General features: G+C 50.0%; 1 protein-coding gene across 1 annotated transcript in view; it reads right to left on the bottom strand.

Moving 5' to 3' along the window:
* LOXHD1 (lipoxygenase homology PLAT domains 1) overlaps window positions 1–24,973 on the bottom strand; it is a 442,934-nt gene that overhangs the window by 173,169 nt on the left and 244,792 nt on the right. The window contains exons 19-21 of the mRNA XM_073680470.1: window positions 10,124–10,278; window positions 6,792–6,952; window positions 3,341–3,417 (exon numbers count right to left, since the gene is read on the bottom strand). Coding sequence (XP_073536571.1) covers window positions 3,341–3,417; window positions 6,792–6,952; window positions 10,124–10,278 — 393 coding nt within the window. The remainder of the gene's footprint in view (window positions 1–3,340; window positions 3,418–6,791; window positions 6,953–10,123; window positions 10,279–24,973) is intronic.

Below are 24,973 nucleotides of genomic sequence, written 5' to 3'. Positions count from 1 at the left end.
ATGTTGTAGACTTCGTCACGGCCTGTTCATCTTGTGCCCGCAACAAAGTTACCAGACATCTACCAGCCAGTCATCTCCTGCCCCTTCCCGTACCCGCTGCTCCATGGCAGCACATTGCTATGGACTTTATCACCGATCTTCCTGTTTCTGCCGGGTGTACAGTAATTTGGGTGGTTGCTGACCGCTTTTCTAAAATGGCCCACTTCATTCCCCTACCTGGTCTCCCATCTGCACCCGAGCTGGCTAAAGACTTTATCCGCCACATCTTCCGTCTCCATGGCCTACCTCTCCACATTGTGTCGGATCGAGGGGTTCAGTTCACCTCTCGCTTCTGGAGAGCCACATGTAAGCTGCTGAATGTCACCCTGGATTTCTCCTCCACTTACCACCCACAGTCCAATGGTCAAGTGGAGCGGATCAATCAGATCCTTACCAGCTACCTCCGGCACTTCGTTAATGCCCACCATTCCGATTGGGTGGAGCTCCTACCATGGGCTGAGTTCTCTTATAATAATCATGAGAGCGAATCCTCTTCCAAATCCCTGTTCTTTATAGTCTGTGGCCAACATCCCCGGATTCCGGTTCCTGTCTCCGCTTCTGTGGACAACCCTGCCGCGGAGTCTCTTGTCAGTGAATTTTCTACCATTTGGGAGAGTACCAGGTCCGCTCTTCTTCAGTCTTCCGAGCGGATGAAGAGATATGCTGATAAGAGACGTCTGGATCCGCCTCAATTCCGTCCAGGAGACAAGGTCTGGCTCTCCTCCAAACATGTGCGGCTCAAAGTACCATCCTACAAGTTGGGCCCTCGATTCATCGGTCCTTTTGAAGTCCTCAGGCAAATTAATCCTGTAGCCTACAAATTAAAACTCCCGGCCACCCTACGCATTCCCAACTCCTTCCACGTATCCCTCCTCAAACCAGTTGTCCTTAACACTTTTTCCAACAATCCAGGTACTCCTCCTGCTCCGGTTTCTGCTGAGGACGTCTTTGAGGTAGAGAGTATTCTGGCCACCAAGAGGGTAAGAGGGAAAACCTTTTTTCTGGTGGATTGGAAGGGGTTTGGTCCTGAGGAAAGAACTTGGGAACCCAGGGAGAACATCAACGCCCCGCTTCTCCTTGTGAAATTTCTCTCTGGCCTAAAAAAGGGGGGGCCTAAAGGGGGGGATACTGTAGCATCGGCGTCTCTGCCTCCTGCTAGGCAGAGACGCCGTCCCTCTCACCTTCCCGCTCCTGGCGCGGCGTCCTCCAGCGCTCCCCTCCTCACTGCTGCCGGCGCGCGCTCCTTCCCCGGCACTGTGCTTAGGGCGCGCGCGCTCCCCCTCTCTTAAAGGGAGCGCGCGCCGTCCTAAGGAGTCCCCGGCCAATAGCCGGAGGACCTCCCATATATAAGGCACCTCCTCCAAAATGGAGGTGCCCGAGCAAAGTTGTTGCAAAGCATACTCACCTCTGCTTCAGCCCTCAGGTCCCATTGCCAGCCTGACTACCAGTCCTGTCTGCCAGCTTGTCTTCTCTCCAGCCCGACAGTCTGTCTCCAAGCATCCGCCAGTCTGTCTATGGGCGAGTCCACCTGCATACCAGGAAGCACCTGCCAGTTACCAGCCTGCTACCTGCCGTACCTGCTAGCCCGCTCACCTGGGAGCGCATGTCTGCTACCCGCCTGCTAGCCTACCTGGAGGCTCCGCCGTCACATGCCGTGACCACCTGCCTGCTAGCCAAGAGACTTCTACCTGTTCTGCCGTCACATGCTGTGACCACCTGCCTGCTAGCCAAGAGACTTCTACCTGTTCTGCCGTCACATGCCGTGACCACCTGCCTGCTAGCCAAGAGACTTCTACCTGCTCTGCTGTCACTTGCCGTGACCACCTGCCTGCTAGTCAAGAGACTTCTTCCGTCACGTACCGTGACCACCGGTCAGCTAACCCAGAGACTGCTGCCTGCCTGTTGTGTCCACCTGCTATACCGGTCAGTCCCAGCTATCTGACCCGTGGGAGCCACCTGCTCCTCTACAAGGTCGTCTCCAGAGTAGCACCTGGTCCCTCTGCTCAGATCCTCCCTGGTCACGGAGTCGTTAGCCGCCGTCCGACCAGGGTCGGTTCGGGTTGATACCTAGTTACGCCCCTCTGGGTCCCTCTTTGCACTGCGGCACAGAGGTTCCACCACCCGGACCCGTTACACCTCCTATTATGGTGGTCTCCTACTCTACATCCTCCACCCACACCCACTACTGGTTCCCCCTACCTTTGGTTCCCCCCACTCCAACCAGGGACAGGGCTCAGCAGAAACACAATGTATCTTGCCCTTCCAGCCGGCCTTGAGCAGTGTAGTGTTGAATATGGGTGTTGGGGTTCCGGGCAGCACTCCCTCCTTACCTGAGAGAAGGAGACACCACACCTCTGGGTGAGGTGCAGTACCTCTGTGGCGACTGAACCCTCAGGGGCGCCACATACCAGCCGTGCCCGCCTGCTTGCCTACCCGGAGCACCCGTCTGGCTATCTGCCGAACCAGCCTGCTTATCTACCCGGACCACCCGTCAGCCTTCCTGCCGAGCTCATCCGCTGTACCGGTCAGTTCCTGCCATCTGTTCCATGGGAGTCACCTGCTCTCACACAAGGTCGGTCCCAGAGTGGCACCTGGTCCACCTGCTCGGTCCCTTCCTGGTTTACGGAGTCGACTAAGCCGCCGTGTGACCTTGGTCAGGCCGAGTAGGCACTTAGTCACGCCCCTCTGGTCCCTCCTTGGACCGAAGCACAGAGGTTCCACCACCCGGACCCATAACACACATCATTCTGCTTTGGTTTTGCGAACTGAGGATAGTGCCTCTGTAATCCAAGGATGCAGCCCCACTAAGAGTTGACGAATTAATGGGAACATCCGAGAGGATGAGGACTAGAACTCCATAGCGCTACCTGTTGGAAGCAGCAATCCTACAAGTCACTGCCACTATCAACCCTTTAAAGAGCCTTGCAATATGACTTAGGATAAAAGCCAAATCAGAATTTCAATTTGCAGACAGGGTGTTTTGGGGTATCACCACTCATCAGTGCACAGCATGAGAACTGATTTGGCTAGGTGAGAGGCTCTGGACTGGCGTCTAAGGGGTTTTATCCTTGTGGAGAGTGAAAGTATAGCCTGAAAATCAACTATTCGCTTCATTGGTGCGAATCCTGTGGATGCACCATAAATGCCTAAAGTCACAGAAAATACCCTTTTTAAACACTCAACTAACTAAACAGTAAAGAATAGCAGATCCACCAGCCACAGCTTGTTGATAGTTTACAGTAAACATAGACACAAAATAACTTAAGGAAAAAAAAGGTAAAGAAGGTCTGAATGAACTCACTTCTCAGGTTCTGAGAGTCTCCGAGTGGGACCAGCTCTCGAATTATGTGACCATCGTCCTCATTTCTATCAAACCACCTGTGTAGGAAATAGATATAATAAAATAACATCACATCACAAAACATGTAATCATTGGTGAAGATAGTAATATCGTGGCCCCCTTCATGATCATGTATGAGTCCCCTCAATAAGAGTAGGGACTTCCTCTATGTTCCTATCCTTAACTGAATTGTATTACGCATGTTTTTTTGGTAGACATGAAAGCAGCAGAATGAGAAAGTGTCAAGATTTTATCTGAAGTAGTTCAATTATTTGTTTTTTTTTCTATTAATTTCACTCACCAGGTGGCGCCAAATTAAATTATTAATTGCGATTGGCTGATTAATGAATAATAACAAGGTTGGGTTAATAACAGGCAAAGCTGGGAAGGAAAAAAGGTAAAAAAAACAAACAAACATAAAGATATATGTATGCACGAAGAGGCATCAGATAACTAACGACTATGCACAGATGTACAGAGACATACAGTGGTGATTGAAAGTGTAACATCAATGCCGGCGTCCCTGCATGGTATCTCCCCTCCTCCCGGCAGGGACGCTGGCATACCCACCGCTTCAGCTACTCTGCGGTGTGTTCTCCCTCTGCTGTGGCTTCCGACTCCCCTGGCACACATCGCACAGGTCTTCCCGCAATGCGCTTAGTATGCGCGCTCCTCGCTTCTTAAAGGGCAGTGTGCGCACTCTGGAAATGCCCCCAGCCAGTAGCTGGGAGGCATCAGTTATATAAGGCATGCTCCCCTGTAGAGAGGTGCCTGAGCAATGCTTCCCCTTTGTTTAGTTAGTGTTGGTGCAACTAGTTTGTTGCCAGGTCCCTATCCCTGTTCTAGTTAGCCATGTTGTCTAAACCAGAACCTGTTCCTGTTACCAGTGTTGTCTGAACTCGAAACCGATCCGGTGGTACCTGAGCCTAAAACCGCTCCGGTGGCACCTGAGCCTGAAACCGCTCTGGCGGTACCTGAGCTTGAAACTGCTCTGGTGGTACCCGAGCCTGAAACCGCTCCGGCGGTACCCGAGCCTGAAACCGCTCTGGCGGTACCCGAGCCTGAAACCGCTCTGGCGGTACCCGAGCCTGAAACCGCTCCGGCGGTACCTGAGCCTGAAACCGCACTGGCGGTACCTGAGCCTGAAACCGCTCTGGCGGTACCTGAGCCTGAAACCACTCTGGTGATACCTGAATCTGAAACCGCTCTGGCGGTAACTGAATCTGAAACCGCTCTGGTGGTACCTGTACCTGAAACCGCTCCGGCGGTACCTGTACCTGAAACCGCTCCAGCGGTACCTGAACCCAAAACCGCTCCGGCGATACGTGAGCTTGAAACCGCTCTGGCAGTATCTGTACCTGCAGGCAGCAGCTCCAGCAGTATCTGACAGTATCTGAATCTGCAGTCGCTCCGGCTGTACCTGAACCAGCACCAGGGTCCGTCCTGTCCTGTATTCCAGAATCTGCACTGTCTGAACCAGTACCAGTGTCCGTCCTGTCTAGGAATCCGAGTTTGTGTCCGTGACTGCGATCCTGACACTTTGGGTTAGCTGTTGCAGTACTGGGAACTGCCCTTGGAGTGGTACCGGTGCGTGGTGCAGAGTCCACAATCCGCTTGAATGACAGAAAGTTTGTGAACTCCTCAGAAATTTCCACATTTCTTTACTAAAAGTTACCTAAAACTACATCAGATTTTCACACAAGTACTGAAAGTAGAAAATCAAAGTAGTCAAAAATATTAGGCGTTGTCATTTTTTTATTGAGAAAAATGATCCAATATCTGATGTCTGAGTGGCAAAAGTATGTGAACCTTTAGGATTGGCCTGACAATTTGAAGGTAAAATTAGTTTAGAGTTTTCAATAAATGGGATGATAATTAGGTGTGAGTGGGTGACCGGCTTTATTTAAAGAACGGAGATCTATCAAAGTCTGATCTTCACAACACATGGAGAGTTCTAAGGACATCAGAAGAATATTTGAGGCTCATCAGGATGGAAAAGGTTACAAAACCATCCTTAAGAAATATAGACTCCACCAATCCACAGCCACACAGATTGTGTACAAATAGAGGAAATTTAAGACTAATATTACCCTCACCAAGAGTGTTCGACCAACAAAGAACACTCCACAAACAAGGTGTTTGATATATTCCGCGTTGTCACAAAGGAACCCAAGGTAACCTCTAAGCAACTAAAGGCCTCTCTCATTAGCTAATGTTTATGTTCATGACTACCTGTCCTCAGGAGGACACTGAACAAAAACGGTGTACATGGCAGAATTGCAAGGAGAAAAGCCACTGCTCTCCATAAAGCACATTGCTGCCCATTACTTTAACAAGCCTTATTCATACAATGCTTTGTGAATGGATGAGACCAAAATAGAGCTTTTTGGTTTAAATGAAAAGCGTTATGTTTTGGGAAAGAAAAACACTGTATTACAGAATAAAAATCTCACACCATCTGTGGTGGTAACATGGTTCTGGTCCTGTTTTGCTGCATCTGGGCCAGGACGGTTGACATCATTGATGGAACAATGAATTCTGAATTTTGGCAGCAAATTCTTTAAGAAAATGACAAGAAATCTTCCCATGAGCTGAATCTCAAGAGAACACGGATCATGCATGACTCACAGCGCACAAGTCATTCTACAAAAGAATGGTTAATCAAGGATAACGCTAAAATTTTGGAATATCCAAATCAAAGTCATTACTTAATGTTGTGGCAGGACCTGAAGCGTGCAGTTCAAGAGAGAAAATCCACCAACCTAACAGAGGTGAAGCTGTTTTGTATAGAGAAATGGGCTAAAATTCCTCCAAGCCAATGCACAGGACTATTCAACAATTACCAGAAACATTTAGATGCAGTTATTTCTGCACAAGGAGGTATAACAGATACTGAAAGCAAAGGTTCACATACTTTTGCCACTCACAGACTTGTGATATTGTATAATTTTCCTAATTTAGAAAAACTACAAAGTCTAATAATTTTGACTCATTCGTTTGACCTTGCTATCTTTATCTACTTTTAAGACTTGTATGAAAATCTGATGGAGTTTTAGGTGAAATTTATGCAGAAATATGGAAATGTTTGAAGGGTTCACAAAGTTTCAAGTACCACTAAATACTGTATAGTAAGAGACTGGCAGAGAGAAAAAAACACCCAATGACACTCACAGAAAATATAATATGTTCTGGACTTTGCAGGGGTGTGGCCTACAAATAAGCTCCACCCCTTCTTCACACCCTGGAGGTTCACACAGAGTAGTGTAAATTAATGCCGCATCTCCCAATGCTGAAAATGTTCCCTCATCTACTGAGTTTTTGTCCACAGTGGGTGGCACAGTTAAGAAATAGTCAGAAAGGATGTTAAGTTTTATTGTCGCTTTGTACTAGTTTATTGCTTTTTTAGTCTTACCTGTTACAAGGAAACTCAATAGCTTCAGTATCGGGTTTTCCTTCCTCCTTCACTACCACTTTATCCATATACCATCCGCAACCTCCTCCTTTCCCATCATGTCCAATGCGGACTCTCCTCACTTGCTTCAGAGTCACAGCCTCAATGATGAACTCATCTGCCTGGGGATAAGAGAAGGTTCTTGGTACTGCTTCAATACATAAGAAGAGATGAGGATTCAACCAGCTGCACTTACCGGGCACTACCACACCAAGCCTCCAAGCCAAAAACATCATCTGGGCTGGTACCACTGAGTTATAAGCCCTACATACAGAGTGTTTCACGCTCACACTCATGTCCTTCTCACAGCTGAAGTTTTGCTACAATATATTAGTCCTGGCAATCCTACTCGATGTGCAGCATATAAGGCATTAAATTGCTTACTATTGGAGCTAGCCCTGATTTGGGCGGTGCCCTAAATGGGGCAGGGTCAGTTCCTTAGCCTGCTCCATATGAAAGAATGTTTTTTCATGTACTTTTGTACAAAATAGTTAAAGGGTTTCTTCGGGCCTGAGATCGTCGATCAATGGAGATCTGACACCCACCACTCCTGCAGATCAGCTGATAACTGGTACTGAAGTATTGTCACAATATTGTAGCAGGATTTCCCGGGGCAATGGGCTCCTTCCCTGTCCTTCAAGCTAGGAGGACCCCAGGCTTTCCCTGTTCCCCAAATTACCCCTGATGGTGGAGATGTTGGGGTCTCGTACGTTGCTATGCTCCTGTGGCGCCCCTGAGGGTTCAGTCGCCACAGAGGTACTGCACCTCACCCAGAGGTGTGGTGTCTCCTTCTCTCAGGTAAAGAGGGAGTGCTGCCCGGAACCCCAACACCCGCATTCAACACTACACTGCTCCAGGCCGGCTGGAAGGGCAAGATGCATTGTGTTTTCCTGCTGAGCCCTGTCCCTGGCTGGAGTGGGGGGTACCAAAGGTAGGGGGAACCAGTAGTGGGTGTGGGTGGAGGAAGTAGAGTAAGGGAGCACCATAGTAGGAGGTATATAAAAAGGGAGGCCATCTTAGGGTGGCAGATGAGTGAGAGAGGACAGTCAGTCAGGGAGCAGAGTCTCGTCAGAAGCTCTGCTCCACAAGTGGGGCCTAGTGATAGAGGCCCAGGAGGGGAGCAGAGGAGAAAGACTCCGTTCTATAGAAGGGATCCCAGGGGGTACGGCGAGTGCAGGACGGCACCCGTACACCCCGAATGTGCCAGGTGTCAGAGGAATCAGGCCGCAAGAAGGGGACCGGCTCTTGGACCAGCCGTGTTACTCCAGGTCTCGGCTGGAAAAACCAGAGGCTTCTGACTTTTATAGGGCAGTTGCCACAGCCTCATCTTAGTCACCGTGAGGGTCAAGTAGGTCCGGGAACTCCAGGTTTCCCAGAGGGACTTCAGAGCACCCGAGCGGGACTGTGAGTGGGGAAGCGCAGGGCAGGAGGTAGAAGACCCAGCGTGAAGTCGGTCAAGGAAAGGAACATAAGAAAGTGGGGTTCCGTCAAGTACTCCAGACACATCTGAGGAAGAGCTGAACCCCCGGTCTGGTGAACGCAGCGCGACGTGGGAGGCTGACACCCGTACAGTGCACCTGTGGAACTTACATAAGAACTGTGAGTAAAAACTCGGATGACTGCACTGCACTGCCTCCGTCCATTATTTCAGCTGCGCCATCTCTCCCTCTGCACCACAAGCCCCAGCATCACCACCCACCATCAAACTCCACACTGCCCCGGGGACTCGCTCCACCTGTGGGGAGCCGAAACACCTCAGCTGCCATCCCATCACCCAGCGGAGGTCTGCAGCAGCGCTGGTAAACCTTACCAGGTACCACAGGTGGGGTCACAAACTCTATAAATCCCCTATAAATAGAAAGCCCCTTTTTATTGACCGCCCTGGGTCACGGACCGGGTCACCGCCACTGTGATATCACCCCCTGCATCTATCGGCCCGGCACCGAGTACCCCACGGCCCAGGGGTCGCGTCACTCCTATATGAACACTGATCTGTTTCCTCCCCCACTCAGGGAGGTATGGGACAGAAGTGTATAGGATGGCACAAACCTGACAAACAGTGGAAACAGACAGGGATGAAATAAAACTACAATCATACAAATACACTCACAAAACAACAGAGTGGAAATCAAGGGAACAGTAGGAGGGGCAAAGCAAATGGAAGAGGATTAGGATAACAGTGACAATACCAAATCCACACAGATATCTCCTGTAACAACACCAACCAACTGCTATTAATTCAGACTATTCCTTCACCACCAAACCAGGAAGTTGTAAAGTATCACCAGTAATTCCCTAATGCAAATGGTGAGCATACAGTATATACCTAAGAGGAGTGGCCAACACAGAACAGCTGAGATAATTCAGGATGTAGAGTTCCAGGAGATAGACAGAAATGATTAACCCTTGCAATAACAGAGCAAGGAAGATCTGCTTTGCTAAAAGCAAGGTGAAGCAGATCTAATATGTGCAGCGGTTTGTTTAACCAGACACCTTGATCTTCTGGACCTTCTCTGTTGCTGTATCCCGATGACAAGTATACAGTGTATACAGCCAGTATACTGTTTAGTGGCCATTCTTGGTATTGAAGCTCAGCTCCCACTGAGGTGAATGTGATCTGAGGAGCAGCCTTCAAGAATGGTCACTACAAAGCGTACAGAGCTGAGATGTTTTCCCTACATACACTGCGTGCTTCCAACGGCCGCAGCGCCAGGCATCAGCTGGCCGGTAGTGATGTTGGGTGTTGGACCTGCACTGATCCTAAGGATAGGCATCAATATTTTTGTGTCCAGTGAGATATAAAAAACACTACATACAAAGCGTTGAGTGCTGTGTGGCATTTTGTGAGGTTTGGCTGTAGGTGCTCAGTGACACAGGGAAGAAGGGTGCAGCTTGATGGCGAGAGGATGAGGGCATACGTTACCCAATACTTTGTAGTGTATTCATCTGTCTCCTATTCATCTAACTTTTTCCTATTCACAGTGTACATAAGCAGGTTTTTTTTTTTAGATTTTTTAGATTTTTTTTGCAACGCGGTACTATATTATTTTTCCATCCATCAACCGAGATAGAAGTGGCAGAGCTGTTCTACTGCAAATTGTGATGCCTGAACGGGTGTCCCTGTTATCCTAAAGAATGTATTGTGCAGTTTACTTTACTATAAGTTGTGCAAAGCAGCAAATTGGGCTCTGCTACAATTGTAAGCCCTGACGTGTCATCCCGGACCCTAGATCTCCTTGCACTGTAGGAGCCCCCAGGCAGCCGTGTTGCCCCGTTCAGCTCCATCTACTTACGTTGCCTTTTTCAAACTTGTTCATGTTGTTCTTGCAGTCGATGAGGAAACGTTCCCCGGTGTCCCCCAGATCTCCGAAGAGGCAGAGAAAGACATTAGCATCAGTTCCACTGCCACTCACATTCCCAGTGTGAACGGTCACTCGATACTTCACCACTGTGGAGGAGGAAACACACCGGTTAGATAAGGATCCCTCTATCTGCTTCTGGTGGTAATCGGGGCGACACCACACACAACACCCTGTGTGATCCATTATTCAGGAGTCACAGCTGGTGAACACCCAATTGGTAACTCACACCGACGATCGACTTTCACTTCGGAAAACATAGAAGGTCAACGGTCACCTGCGATTTGAGAAACAAATACTTTGTTGTTTCTTACTCCAATCACATCCAGAGCAGCACCAATTTTTATATCTTCTACTTCTCAAATCAAAACTAGAGCTGCACTCATACTTTATATTTCCTTCTCCAAACACATTAAGAGCTGTGCTCATACTTTATCATTTCTACTCCAAACACATCCAGAGCTGCATTCAGACTTTTTATCTTCTATCACAATCACATATGTGACACCCAAGGGGTCTGGTTGTCACAGTGATAGAGATATTACGTCTGAGAGCAGGTGGGAGGTCCTTTGGTCAGGGATCCTGTGCATGCCACACCTCCTGCCCAGCCTTGGGAGGGGAAGAACTTCCCCTGTATAAACCCGGGGCTGAGGCAGGGTTAGTGAGTCCAGGAAGAGTAGAGACAAGAGCAGCATAGGAAGCAGCAGAGTCACAAGGAGTCAGGGGCTGGCAGCTAAAGAGCTCGCCCTGACTAAGAAGATTCTTTACCGGACCCGGAGTCCGAGGCTGTGGGGACTAACTTCTACCCAGCAGCAGAATCCGTCAGGCAGGGGATTTCAGGTCCCCTGGCCCAGAAGCCCGAAGGCCCGGTCACACGCGTGGGACCAGCACCGCCATCGTGGAGCGGAAGCCATTAGAAGGCCCCGAGTCACCGGCCATACGGGTGAGCACCACACGGTACACTCAGGGACGTGGGCTACTTACATCAGCTTCTAGCAAGGTAGCCAGAAGAGTACAGTCAGCTTGGGAGGCCTACAACTACGCCTGGCCAGGGGAGATCCCATCTGCTCAAGGACTGACCAGGCCCCGTTCGCTAGCAAGTACTCCGGGAGGGTCTATCGTTGTTACCAGTAAAGACCCTGAACGCTACCATACCGTCTCTGAGTGGTTCCTGCTACCCCCATCATCCACGTCGGCTGCCCTGAGGCCATACCCCTCCCGTTGGGGGTTATACTATCACGCTGCACCATCCTTCCACCGGCCTCAGCGGTCTGCCCTGCAGCAGCAGCCCCCTGGCTGCATTCAACGGGTGGCGTAGTCATCAACCATTTTCTACCGCTAACAGACTGCCGTCCAGTTTGACTCCCTGGGCACGGACCGGGTCACCGCCACGAGACTACAACCCTAAACAGATCCGGCTCCGGGTAAGCTCCCGCGTGCGCAACGCAGCGCGACACAGGCCCAGGGGCGCGTCAACTTTGGCGTAGTCGGCAGGATCTCGTGCCCGCAACCACCGGGTACTGCGTGCCTGAAAAGCAAAGACTGTTCAAACTTACCAGTGGTGAAGATTCCCGCTATCCGTGGAGGTTTCCCGCCATCCGGCGCCATCTTCTACCTTCTTCCCGCCATCGGTGAAGTTTCCCGCCATCCGGCGCCATCTTCGGCCTTCTTCCCGCCATCCGTGGAGTTTTCCCGCCGTTGGACGCCATCTTGGGGACGCCGCGCGGGAAGAAGAGGGGCGTGGACTCTGAAAGCGCGCGAGAACTGAAGCCCCGCCTCACGTCCGGACGTTGCGTAAGGTCCTGGAAGGAGCCCAGCAGACGCCGACGTCACAGGAGCGCGACGGAAGGTCCTCAACCCTGACGATCCACTGCGGAGCCGCGGCCTACGGAAGAGGATCATCGCAAGGTAGGCCACGGTCCACTAGGGGGGAGGAAGATGTCGGATACGGAGGAGAGCTTCACTGCCCCAACCCCCGCCAGCGCTACCGCTGCTGCAGTTATGCCCTTCACCATGCCCTATATCCCGGGAGCAGCTTGGCTACCCCAGTACTCAGGGGAGTCACATACCCTGCATGACTTTAGAGAAAAGCTGGATAGCCTCTTCCAGGTGTACCCCCTCACAGAAGAGCAAAAAGTGAGCATCCTGGTGGCCCAACTAACCGGGGCAGCCAAAAGGGAAGTAAAATCCTGGCCACCTGGGAGGAAGACTGTCGCAGGGATACTAACCCGGCTGAAGGACACCTTTGATACCCGCACCTCAGCCGAGATTAAGCTTAGATTCTACGGGTGCAAGCAGCGAGCGCATGAGAGTATAAGGGACTATGCACTAAACCTACAAGAGGCCCTGAGGGCCATAAAGCAGACCGACCCTGATGGAGTGGGCAACGAGGACAGGCTGTTGACTGAACAATTTATAGAGGGTTTATATTGCAATGCCCACCGAACCCAGTTGCGGGCAATGGCCTTACAGGATCCCCATCTGGACTTTGCACAGTTCAAGGACAGAGCCATCCGGGTGCTCCGAGAACCGGCACCAGGTGGCGTTGTGACCCACAGACGCCCCACTACCACTTACTACCAGGAGGCGGCGCCCTTGTCAGCAGGGCCTGTGGGAGCTGATGCGCAGGCTTTGGACAATGACCCGGCTCCAGACCTACACCATCAGGTCCAAGAGCTAGCTAAAAGCGTTGCTGCGCTAACCCGAACTGTGCAGTCTTTACAGGTTTCCACTCCAGGGAAGATCCAGCTGGCATCCGGACCGGAGGACATCCCGTGGCGTCGACCAAGGAGGACCCCACCGGCCAGAGGAAGACCCAGTGACCGATACAGCGAGGACGGACGACCCATCTGCCGCCGCTGCAATCAACCCGGACATATGGAAAGGTACTGTTCTTTAAACGGGCACAACCTGGGGTAGAGGGCCAACCCCCAGGAAAAAGATCACCAGGCCCATCGAACTGGCGCGACAGATATGTGGGAGGACGTCCAGTCTTGCCTGTGGTACTGGATGGCATTCCCATGAGTGCCCTACTGGACACCGGGTCACAGGTCACCACCATCCCGTACGTGCTCTTCAAGCAGTACTGGAATGACTCGGATATTACCCACTACCCTGACGACGACTTGAGTATCATCGCCAGCAATGGCCAGCCCGTGCCACAGATCGGATTTAAAGAGGTGGCCCTCAAAATCGGTAGAGTCGAACTGGCCGCACAGGGACTGATCATTGTAGATATTGATAAACATGAGAGTCACCCAAAAATAACTCTAGGAACTAACGTAATTGAAAATTGTCTTGCAGAGGTGATTTTCCTTTTACAGCAGGTTGCCAAGAACGCCAGCTCCGGCGAGCAGCGGGTGCTCCAGAAAGAGATCCGGGCACTGATGCAACGGCAACAAGTGGAACTCTCCGGCGGTGAGATTGGTAGCGTAAGAATGTGTGACCCTTTTCCTATTGCCATGCCCCCAAAAAGTGAAATGATGATTTGGTGCCGGGCAGCTATTGGTCTGAGAGGAAGAGATTACCAGGCAATGGTAGAACCAGTTTACTCAGACAGTAGGCCCACCATTTTGACAGCACGGGGGGTGGTCAATGTACGCCATGGGAGGGTGCCCATTCGCATAATAAATATCGGGGAGAGGGAAGTGTACCTGCCCCGGTATGCCACGCTAGCCAAATTATATACCACTAATCAAAATTCTATACAATCTGTGGAACGCTTGCCTCCATCTCACCCGGAGGAAGGTAACGGCTCTAAGAAAGACATGGAGGACTGGTGTCAGCAACTACATTTGGGTACTGATTCCACTCCCTCACATCAGAAACAAGGAGTCTATCGGGTGGTTCAAGAGTATGAGAGAGTGTTTAGTAAACACCCGTTAGACTTTGGGCGGGTCAAGGGGGTAGAACACCGCATCCCCACGGGAGATCATCCTCCCATAAAAGAGAGGTATCGACCCGTACCCCCTGCACACTACCAACACGCCAAGGGGATGCTTCGAGACATGAAGGAGGCTGGGGTAATCCGGGATAGCTGTAGCCCCTGGGCAGCCCCACTAGTTTTAGTCAAAAAGAAAGACAACACCATGAGGATGTGTGTAGATTACCGGAAAATCAACCGTATCACACACAAGGATGCGTACCCCTTACCAAGGATAGAGGAGTCATTGGCTGCTTTAAGATCTGCTAACTTCTTCTCTACCTTGGATCTCACTAGCGGGTACTGGCAAGTTCCTGTAGCAGAGGCGGACCGGGAGAAGACCGCATTCACCACCCCGATGGGACTTAGCGAGTTCACCTGCATGCCGTTCGGACTCTGCAACGCCCCAGGAACCTTCCAACGATTAATGGAGTGCTGTCTGGGCCACAGAAACTTCGAGACGGTCCTGTTGTACCTGGACGATGTCATCGTATACTCCAAAACTTATGAGGACCACCTGAAACACCTGGCGGAGGTGTTCGAAGCTCTGGCGAGTTACGGCCTAAAGGTGAAACCCTCCAAGTGTCACCTCCTGAAACCAAAGGTGCAATACCTGGGACACGTGGTGAGCGCTGACGGAGTGGCTCCCGACCCCGATAAGATCACCGCAATTAAGGGATGGCCAAGCCCCTCCAGCGTAAAAGAAGTGCGGCAGTTCCTAGGGTTGGTAGGCTACTACCGAAGGTTTATTCCCGGTTTCACCAAAAAGGCAGCGCCTATGCAGGACCTCCTGATAGGCCAGTCCCGGAAGGCCAAGAACCAGAAGCCGCCCTTCAAATGGGAAGAGCTAGAAGAAGAGTCCTTCCGCCAGCTGAAGATGGCCCTCACGGGGGATGAAATCTTGGCGTACCCGGACTATAGCCAGCCCTTCATCCTCTACACCGACGCCAGTAACATCGGGCTAGGAGCCGTACTGTCCCAGATTCAGCAGGGGAGAGAACGAGTAATCTCCTATGCCAGCCGAAAACTGCGACCCACCGAAAGGAACCCCGAGAATTACAGCTCATTTAAGCTAGAGTTCCTGGCCGTGGTATGGGCAGTCACCGAGCGCTTTAGGCATTACCTCGCTTCTTCCCGGTTCACCGTATACACGGATAACAACCCGCTGACACACCTGGACACGGCAAGACTCGGTGCCCTGGAGCAGAGGTGGATGGCCCGTCTGTCCAACTACGAGTTCACAATTAAATACCGGGCAGGGTGCTCCAATACCAACGCGGACGCCCTGTCCAGGATGCCCAACCTGCCGGACGGAGGAGAAGATCCGGAGGGACTGGAAGAAGTTGAACTCCCTGCGTTCCACCGTCATGGGACTATCCAGTATTCCCACCAGGTAAGGAGTAAGCAGGCTGCTACGTTGAACCCCTTACCTCACTACAACTGGGCGGAAACGCAAGACAGCGACCCTGCCGTCCGACTGGTGAAGGAGATGCTGACTCGCCCGGAGGCTAGCCTGGAATCAGACGCTCCAGAGGAAGCCAAACAACTATGGGCAGAGAAGAGTCGACTGTTCCTTTACAAGGGGAAGTTGTGCCGCAGAATGGTTAACTCCAGGACGCATGAACTACTCTGGCAAGTAGTGGTGCCACGAAGAGACGCAGCCATGGTGATGGAGGCATACCACGACGGAGCTGGACACTTCGGGTGGAAAAAGCTGGAGTTCCTGCTGCGCGAGCGGTTCCACTGGGTAGGCATGAGGGGAACCATCGAGAAGTGGTGCAGAGACTGTGGCCCGTGCAATCTGAGAAGGAAGGACCGGGCCAGCCAGAAGACTCCCCTGCAGTCCATCGTCACCCGGCAACCGTTGGAACTGGTAGCCTTGGATCATGTAAAACTGACCCCCAGCAGAAGTGGCTACGTCTACGCGTTAACCATCGTGGATCATTACTCCCGGTTTCTGGTTGTCGTCCCCGTCAAGGACTTAACGGCTCGAACAGCAGCTAGAGCCTTCCAGCAGCACTTTTGCCGTCCACACGGGTACCCGGACCAAGTGCTGACGGACCAGGGACCTGCCTTTGAAGCGGAGGTCTTCCAGGAATTCTGCAATCTGTATGGCTGCCGGAAGATAAGGACGACACCCTACCATCCGCAAACTAATGGACTTTGTGAGAAAATGAACCAGGTGGTAATGGATCTTCTAAAAACGTTGCCCCTGGAAGAACGCAGTCTGTGGCCTGAGAAGTTGCCCGATCTGGTGGACCTATACAACCACATCCCGGTAGGTTCCACCAACTGTACCCCGGCTTACCTAATGAGGGCAAGACCTGGTAAGTTACCTGTTGACCTGGAAATGGGAGTCCTGACGCCCGAGGACACTTCACCAGAAACAGACTGGGACACAGAGAGGCAGCAGCAGTACCGGAAAGTACAGGAGAGCGTGGAGCGAAGTCTCTGTCAGGCTAGGGAAAGACAAGAGAAGACTTACAACCAGTATGCTCCCGCTGTTCCCCTGGTACCCGGAGAGCAGGTCTTGAAGAGGAAGAGACGGCTCCACAAGTTGGACGACCAGTGGGAGAAGGACCCGTACACCATACTGCCCTCAAGCCACGAGAACCCGAAGGTCTGTACCATCAGTAAAGACGGAGGGGAAACCACAGCCATTGTATCCCGGGACCACCTGAAGAAGTGCCCCGAACAACTGAGGAACCCTGAGGAGGAACAGGAAGACCATCGACCCGTGGAAGAAAGGGAAGATATGGTTAGTACCGTGCTCGGGGACTTCCCTCGGTCTTGGACTCAAGTCAATGGTGCAGTTGTGGTACCCGTACTCACCTTCCTCCAACCATCATCCCAAGAACCTACGGAGCAACGGGTAGAGCTGGAAGAGCAGCCGGTCCAGGAGGCAGAAGACTCCACCCAAGCGGAACAGGAGAATCCACCCTCTGCTTATAGTGAGCCTGCCGTACCCCTAGTGAGACAAAGAGCCGGTAGACAGCTGCCCAGTTTACCCTTGACAGCTCCTACACCCTGTAGTTCAGGGCCAGACAGTCAGCTCCGTAGGTCCACTAGGGCCACTAGAGGCCAGTTACCCGCACGTTGGAGGATCTAAATGTTTAAGTTGTTTTACAATGTTTACCTGTTTATTGTTGCTTGTGTGTAATTTTGTGTTTCTAGTTGTTTTTAGGAGTCTTCGGTGGATTTACCGGGAATCCTTTGTATATAGTTGGAGCGTAACCCAGGATGGACTAGAGACTGTTAAGGACTCGGGGTAGGACAGACCCCTACCTGGTTACGTCTCCCTGTGTTGGTGAAATGGACACCTTTGCTTTTCTTCAAAGACTGCACCCGGTTGCGGACATCCGTGACCATCTTATTGTGTTTCCTTATTGTATTTTATTGTTCTTTGATATACCTTGTTATATTTTTCTAAAAAGTGTTTAGTCCCGGAGTACTAAATTTCACTAGGGGGGAGTGTGACACCCCAGGGGTCTGGTTGTCACAGTGATAGAGATATTACGTCTGAGAGCAGGTGGGAGGTCCTTTGGTCAGGGATCCTGTGCATGCCACACCTCCTGCCCAGCCTTGGGAGGGGAAGAACTTCCCCTGTATAAACCCGGGGCTGAGGCAGGGTTAGTGAGTCCAGGAAGAGTAGAGACAAGAGCAGCATAGGAAGCAGCAGAGTCACAAGGAGTCAGGGGCTGGCAGCTAAAGAGCTCGCCCTGACTAAGAAGATTCTTTACCGGACCCGGAGTCCGAGGCTGTGGGGACTAACTTCTACCCAGCAGCAGAATCCGTCAGGCAGGGGATTTCAGGTCCCCTGGCCCAGAAGCCCGAAGGCCCGGTCACACGCGTGGGACCAGCACCGCCATCGTGGAGCGGAAGCCATTAGAAGGCCCCGAGTCACCGGCCATACGGGTGAGCACCACACGGTACACTCAGGGACGTGGGCTACTTACATCAGCTTCTAGCAAGGTAGCCAGAAGAGTACAGTCAGCTTGGGAGGCCTACAACTACGCCTGGCCAGGGGAGATCCCATCTGCTCAAGGACTGACCAGGCCCCGTTTGCTAGCAAGTACTCCGGGAGGGTCTATCGTTGTTACCAGTAAAGACCCTGAACGCTACCATACCGTCTCTGAGTGGTTCCTGCTACCCCCATCATCCACGTCGGCTGCCCTGAGGCCATACCCCTCCCGTTGGGGGTTATACTATCACGCTGCACCATCCTTCCACCGGCCTCAGCGGTCTGCCCTGCAGCAGCAGCCCCCTGGCTGCATTCAACGGGTGGCGTAGTCATCAACCATTTTCTACCGCTAACAGACTGCCGTCCAGTTTGACTCCCTGGGCACGGACCGGGTCACCGCCACGAGACTACAACCCTAAACAGATCCGGCTCCGGGTAAGCTCCCGCGTGCGCAACGCAGCGCGACACAGGCCCAGGGGCGCGTCACATACAAAGCTGCGTTCATAATTTATCTTCTAGTCCAGTCACATCCAGAGTAGAGATGAGCGTTGTTCGACTCGAACTGTTCGCCAATCTCAAATTCGAGCTGTTTTGGGCGGTGTTCGAGCCGTTCGGCGAACACGAACGATTTGAGAAAAATTCGGCTGTTCGAGGTTATGTTCGATAACTGTTCGTGCACCAAAATCATAACTGGATTTTTTCTCAGTAATGATGAAAATTAATGTTAATTCGCAGTTTGAGTGCACAGCGGGGCGGGGGGAGGGGCAGGGGATGGATCTCTGCAGGAACAATGAAGATCTCCATTTTTTTTTCTCTTTCCCGCATTTGCAGTGGGGAGGTGCAATCTGTCAGCCTATCAGCAGCGCACACACGGAGCGAAGTGCTTTTTTTCACACAAGCAAGGGCATGTGTGATTGGCAGTGTATGTCACATGTCCTTGCCCTATAAGACCCAGGCATTTTCCCCGTCGCCACTATTTTCTCACTGCTGCAGCTGCGTGTTAGACGGCACCGCTGTTGCTGTGTGCGCTATACCTTGTTAATTTCAAGCCAATTTTCGCACAAATATACAGATAGCTTGGGAGTAGGGAATAGTTGTGATTGCAGTCCTTTTAAGGACTAGGTTACAGCATTTCCTACGACTTTTATCAGGCAGGTCTGTGCTCTTAAATAGATAGGTTGTGGGAGTAAAGACTAATTGTAATTGGAGTCCTTTTCAGGACTAGGTTACATCAGTTCCTATCAGTTTTTGCCAGGCAGGTCTGTGCCAGTGCTGTGCAAGTTTTTTTCACAGCATTTGGCTGAATCTAGCAAAGCTAATCCTTTTTGGCCTATTGCAGAGTGTGTTAGTCAGTGGAGTAGCCTATCTGTGTTGCAAGATATACCACCTGTGTATAGAAAACCAATTTTTTTACTGCACCTAGTGAAGTAAAATCTTTTGGGCATAGCATCATTCTATTAGTCCATCTATACTGACCTCCATCAGGTTGCAAATTGAATATAATTTTTTTCTGCATCTAGCTCTGAAAAAATATTTGGGGTTCTAGCAGTGTGTGGGACTTGTTCTATTAGTCCATCTATACTGACCTCCATCAGGTTGCAAACTGAATATAATTTTTTTCTGCATCTAGCTCTGAAAAAATATTTGGCCTTCTAGCAGTGTGTGGGACTTTCTCTATTAGTCCATCTATACTGACCTCCATCAGGTTGCAAATTAAAAAATAATTTTTATCTGCATCTACCTCTGAAAAAATATTTGGGTTTCTAGCTGTGTGTGGGACTTGTTCTATTAGTCCATCTATACTGACCTCCATCAGGTTGCAAACTGAATATAATTTTTTTCTGCATCTAGCTCTGAAAAAATATTTGGCCTTCTAGCAGTGTGTGGGACTTTCTCTATTAGTCCATCTATACTGACCTCCATCAGGTTGCAAATTAAAAATAATTTTTTGTCTGCATCTAGCTCTGAAAAAATATTTGGCCTTCTAGCAGTGTGTGGGATTGTTCTATTAGTCCATCTATACTGACCTCCATCAGGTTGCAAACTGAATATAATTTTTTTCTGCATCTAGCTCTGAAAAAATATTTGGCCTTCTAGCAGTGTGTGGGACTTTCTCTATTAGTCCATCTATACTGACCTCCATCAGGTTGCAAATTAAAAATAATTTATATCTGCATCTAGCTCTGAAAAAATATTTGGCCTTCTAGCAGTGTGTTGGACTTTCTCTATTAGTCCATCTATACTGACCTCCATCAGGTTGCAAATTAAAAATAATTTTTTGTCTGCATCTAGCTCTGAAAAAATATTTGGCCTTCTAGCAGTGTGTGGGACTTTCTCTATTAGTCCATCTATACTGACCTCCATCAGGTTGCAAACTGAATATATTTTTTTTCTGCAACTACCTCTGAAAAAATATTGGGCTTCTAGCTGTGTGTGGGACTTGTTCTATTAATCCATCTATACAGACCTCCATCAGGTTGCAAACTGAATATAATTTTTTTCTGCATCTACCTCTGAAAAAATATTTGGGCTTCTAGCTGTGTGTGGGACTTGTTCTATTAGTCCATCTATACTGACCTCCATCAGGTTGCAAACTGAATATAATTTTTTTCTGCATCTAGCAATGAAAAAATATTTGGCCTTCTAGCAGTGTGTGGGACTTTCTCTATTAGTCCATCTATACTGACCTCCATCAGGTTGCAAATTAAAAATAATTTATATCTGCATCTACCTCTGAAAAAATATTGGGCTTCTAGCTGTGTGTGGGACTTGTTCTATTAATCCATCTATACTGACCTCCATCAGGTTGCAAACTGAATATAATTTTTTTCTGCATCTACCTCTGAAAAAATATTTGGGCTTCTAGCTGTGTGTGGGACTTGTTCTATTAGTCCATCTATACTGACCTCCATCAGGTTGCAAACTGAATATAATTTTTTTCTGCATCTAGCTCTGAAAAAATATTTGGCCTTCTAGCAGTGTGTGGGACTTTCTCTATTAGTCCATCTATACTGACCTCCATCAGGTTGCAAATTAAAAATAATTTATATCTGCATCTAGCTCTGAAAAAATATTTGGCCTTCTAGCAGTGTGTGGGACTTTCTCTATTAGTCCATCTATACTGACCTCCATCAGGTTGCAAATTAAAAATAATTTTTTGTCTGCATCTAGCTCTGAAAAAATATTTGGCCTTCTAGCAGTGTGTGGGACTTTCTCTATTAGTCCATCTATACTGACCTCCATCAGGTTGCAAATTCAAAATAATTTTTTTTGGCTGCATCTAGCTCTGAAAAAATATTTGGCCTTCTAGCAGTGTGTGGGACTTTCTCTATTAGTCCATCTATACTGACCTCCATCAGGTTGCAAATTAAAAATAATTTATATCTGTATCTAGCTCTGAAAAAATATTTGGCCTTCTAGCAGTGTGTGGGACTTTCTCTATTAGTCCATCTATACTGACCTCCATCAGGTTGCAAATTAAAAATATTTTTTTGTCTGCATCTAGCTCTGAAAAAATATTTGGCCTTCTAGCAGTGTGTGGGACTTTCTCTATTAGTCCATCTATACTGACCTCCATCAGGTTGCAAACTAAATATATTTTTTTTCTGCATCTACCTCTGAAAAAATATTTGGGCTTCTAGATGTGTGTAGGACTTGTTCTATTAGTCCATCTATACTGACCTCCATCAGGTTGCAAACTGAATACAATTTTTTTCTGCATCTACCTCTGAAAAAATATTTGGGCTTCTAGCTGTGTGTGGGACTTGTTCTATTAGTCCATCTATACTGACCTCCATCAGGTTGCAAATTGAATATAATTTTTTTCTGCATCTAACCCAGCCAAGTTTTGGCCTAATACCACAGTTTGGCCACTCAGCTCTGCTCGGTTCCCATCCATTGTTTTTTTGTGCAAACAACTCCAGAGTTGTGAATTAGTTAACCACCAAAATGAGTGGAAAAAGGCCTGCTGCTGGTGGAAAGGGGAATAGGCGTGTTGGGAAGGGGAAAAAAGGTTGTGTCCGTGGGGTAGGTGTTAAAGCAACAGTAACATCTGCAGAAGAAAGACCATCTTCCAGCCAAACTAAAATGTCTACTTCTTTTAGCGGACAATGTGATAAGATCCCTTTCTTACGGCCACGCCAATCGCTACAAATTCCAGATGAGGCACAAAAACAGCAGGTGCTTCAACGGATATCAAGTGCTCCTTTAAGTGGGCTCTCCTCCACATCAACTTCAACATCACAAATACTCCAGTCCTCAAAGGTGTCACCCCAATCGCACTTGCTTCCTCACAGCTCCCAAATCTCCAGCTGCCCGTCTGAGTATGAGGTAGAACAGATGGTTGAGTCTGCAGAGCTGTTTACTCATACTATAGCCTGGGAATCAGAGGTCGACTCCAGCGCTTCTGTGAATCCAGACGAGGAAATGATCTGCACTGATGCCCAGAATCTTTATGAGTCGGATCCAGGACCAGACGCAGAAGGTTCTGACCATAATGTAGACCCTCATTCCCAAACTGTAACTCCTGTTGGTGGAGACAATGAGGAAGACGATGATGACACTCAAATACCTGATTGGAGCGACAACTTTAGTTTTTTGTCAGGGCAGGAACAGGTTGGCTCTGAGGACGACGGGTGTGATAACGCACAGGGTGATGATGATGAGGTTGGAGATCCCACTTACTGTCAACCCACAGTCAGCCAAGAGATGAGGTCAGCAGAGGAGGTGGAGGAAGATGCTAGTGACGACGAGGTCAGGTTGCGCCTTCCTGGACAGAGACGTAGTACTGGAAGCACGTCAACAACTGCATCCTCAAACACAACTCTGCCTCTCACCACAAGTCGTGGTGGCTCTTCAGGTCGCATGGGTGCTAAGCCTTGCATAGCCTGGGCATTTTTTCAGATCGATAAAGATGACCCAACTCGTGTTATCTGTAACATTTGTCAGCAAAAGCTAAGTAGAGGCCAAAAAATACATAGTTTGAGTACTTCATGCATGAACCGGCACATGGACATGAAGCATAAGTTGCAGTGGGAAGCTCAGTGTGCTACAATGCGGCCTAGCCGGCCGGGCCAACCACCGTCTGCCATATCTTGTGCATCCGCGGCCTCTTCATCCTCTGTGACTGGGGGGACAGCAGTCACACCTGTTTTGGGGCGCAGACCTGCCACCTCTTTACCCGCAACAGCCAGCGTGATTGGCAGGTCATCATTTTCTTTGGAGGTGGTAACACCAGCTGGTGTTGAGCGCTGTCCGACATCGATAGCACCACCTTTGGATCAAGGCAACCTAACATGTCCGCCTGCATCTTCCTCACAGACCGGCAGTTTGCCGGGGACACCCTTATCAACCCCGTCTAAGCACAATAGCCAGCCCTCGGTCCCTCAGATGTGGACAAGTAAAAGACCATTTCCTCCTAGCCATGAGAAAGCTAAGAGGTTGAATTTCACCATCTGCAAGCTCTTGGCTACAGAAATGCTGCCTTTCCGCCTGGTGGACACAGAGGATTTTCGAGACCTTATGTCCGTCGCAGTGCCCCAGTACCAGATGCCCAGTCGGCACTACTTCTTAAAGAAAGGTGTGCCTGCGCTCCACCAGCATGTCACACACAACATCACCGCTTCTTTGAGAAACTCTGTGTGTGACAGGGTGCATTTCACCACAGACACTTGGACGAGTAGGCATGGACAGGGGCGTTACATGTCGCTGACTGGGCACTGGGTAACTATGGTGACAGCAGGACAAGGGGCTGCTGTCCAAGTCTTGCCGTCCCCACGAGTTGTGCGTCAATCCTCTTTATGTCAAAGTTCCTCCACTGCTTCTGCCTCCTCAACCTCCTCTCGGTCTTCCACCTGCACCCAAAGCCTGTCTGGTCATGCCACAAGCTTTCTAACTGCGCAGAAGGGATCCTGCACACCTCCTTACTATGCTGGCAGTAGGGCTCAACGTCATCAGGCGGTTTTTACTTTGAAATGTCTGGGAAATGTGAGTCACACAGCTGAGGAGTTGTGGTCAGCTCTGGAGAACCAATTTCATGAATGGTTGTCTCCACTGGACCTGAAACCAGGGAAGGCCGTGTGCGACAATGCTGCAAACCTGGGTGCGGCCCTTCGCCGGGGCAATGTCACACACGTGCCTTGTATGGCTCACGTGTTGAACCTCGTTGTCCAGCAATTTTTAGCCCACTATCCCAGACTAGATGGCCTTCTGCAGAGGGCACGGTCGCTGTGGCCTCACTTCCGCCGTTCGCATCCCGCAGCTCAGCGACTTACATCTCTACAGAAGTCGTTGGGCCTGCCACTTCACCGGCTAAAATGCGATGTGCCTACCCGGTGGAATTCAACTCTGCACATGTTGCAGCGACTGTGGCAGCACCGACAAGCCCTGGTGCAATACGTTCTGACGTATAGCCTGGGCCAACGAGATCCAGAGGTGGGGCAAATCACGCTGGAGGAGTGGTCTCAGATCAGGGACCTATGCACCCTTCTGCACAGTTTTGAAATGGCGACGAAGATGTTTAGTGCTGACGATGCCATTATCAGCATGACTATTCCGGTGATTTACATGCTGGAGCACATGTTAAACAGAATTCGGAGTCAAGTGGTGGCACAAGAGGAGGTGGAGGAAGTAGAGGAGGAGGAGTTGTATGCGGAAGGGCTAACATCTGCAAGGTCCAGACGGTCGGCAGCACCAAGGCGGCAGGCATGTGAGGGTGGGGGAGATGGTTTTACCAGGGCGCATGGTAGCAGCCAAACTAGTGAGGAAGGTGCAGGAGCCCAGGAAGAAGTGGAGGACGAACTGATGGAAGACTCATCAGATGAGGGAGACCTTGATCACATTTCTGTTGTGCGAGGTTGGGGGGAGAGGACAGAGGAAGGAAGCATGATTGTTACCTCGCCAC

Source organism: Phyllobates terribilis, unplaced genomic scaffold (assembly GCF_046119375.1).
Source record: "Phyllobates terribilis strain yellow unplaced genomic scaffold, ASM4611937v1 Scaffold_1__5_contigs__length_1240528914, whole genome shotgun sequence".
Lineage (NCBI taxonomy): Eukaryota > Metazoa > Chordata > Amphibia > Anura > Dendrobatidae > Phyllobates > Phyllobates terribilis.
Note: the sequence above shows the minus strand (reverse complement) of the source record. Positions and strands in the feature narration are given on the sequence as shown.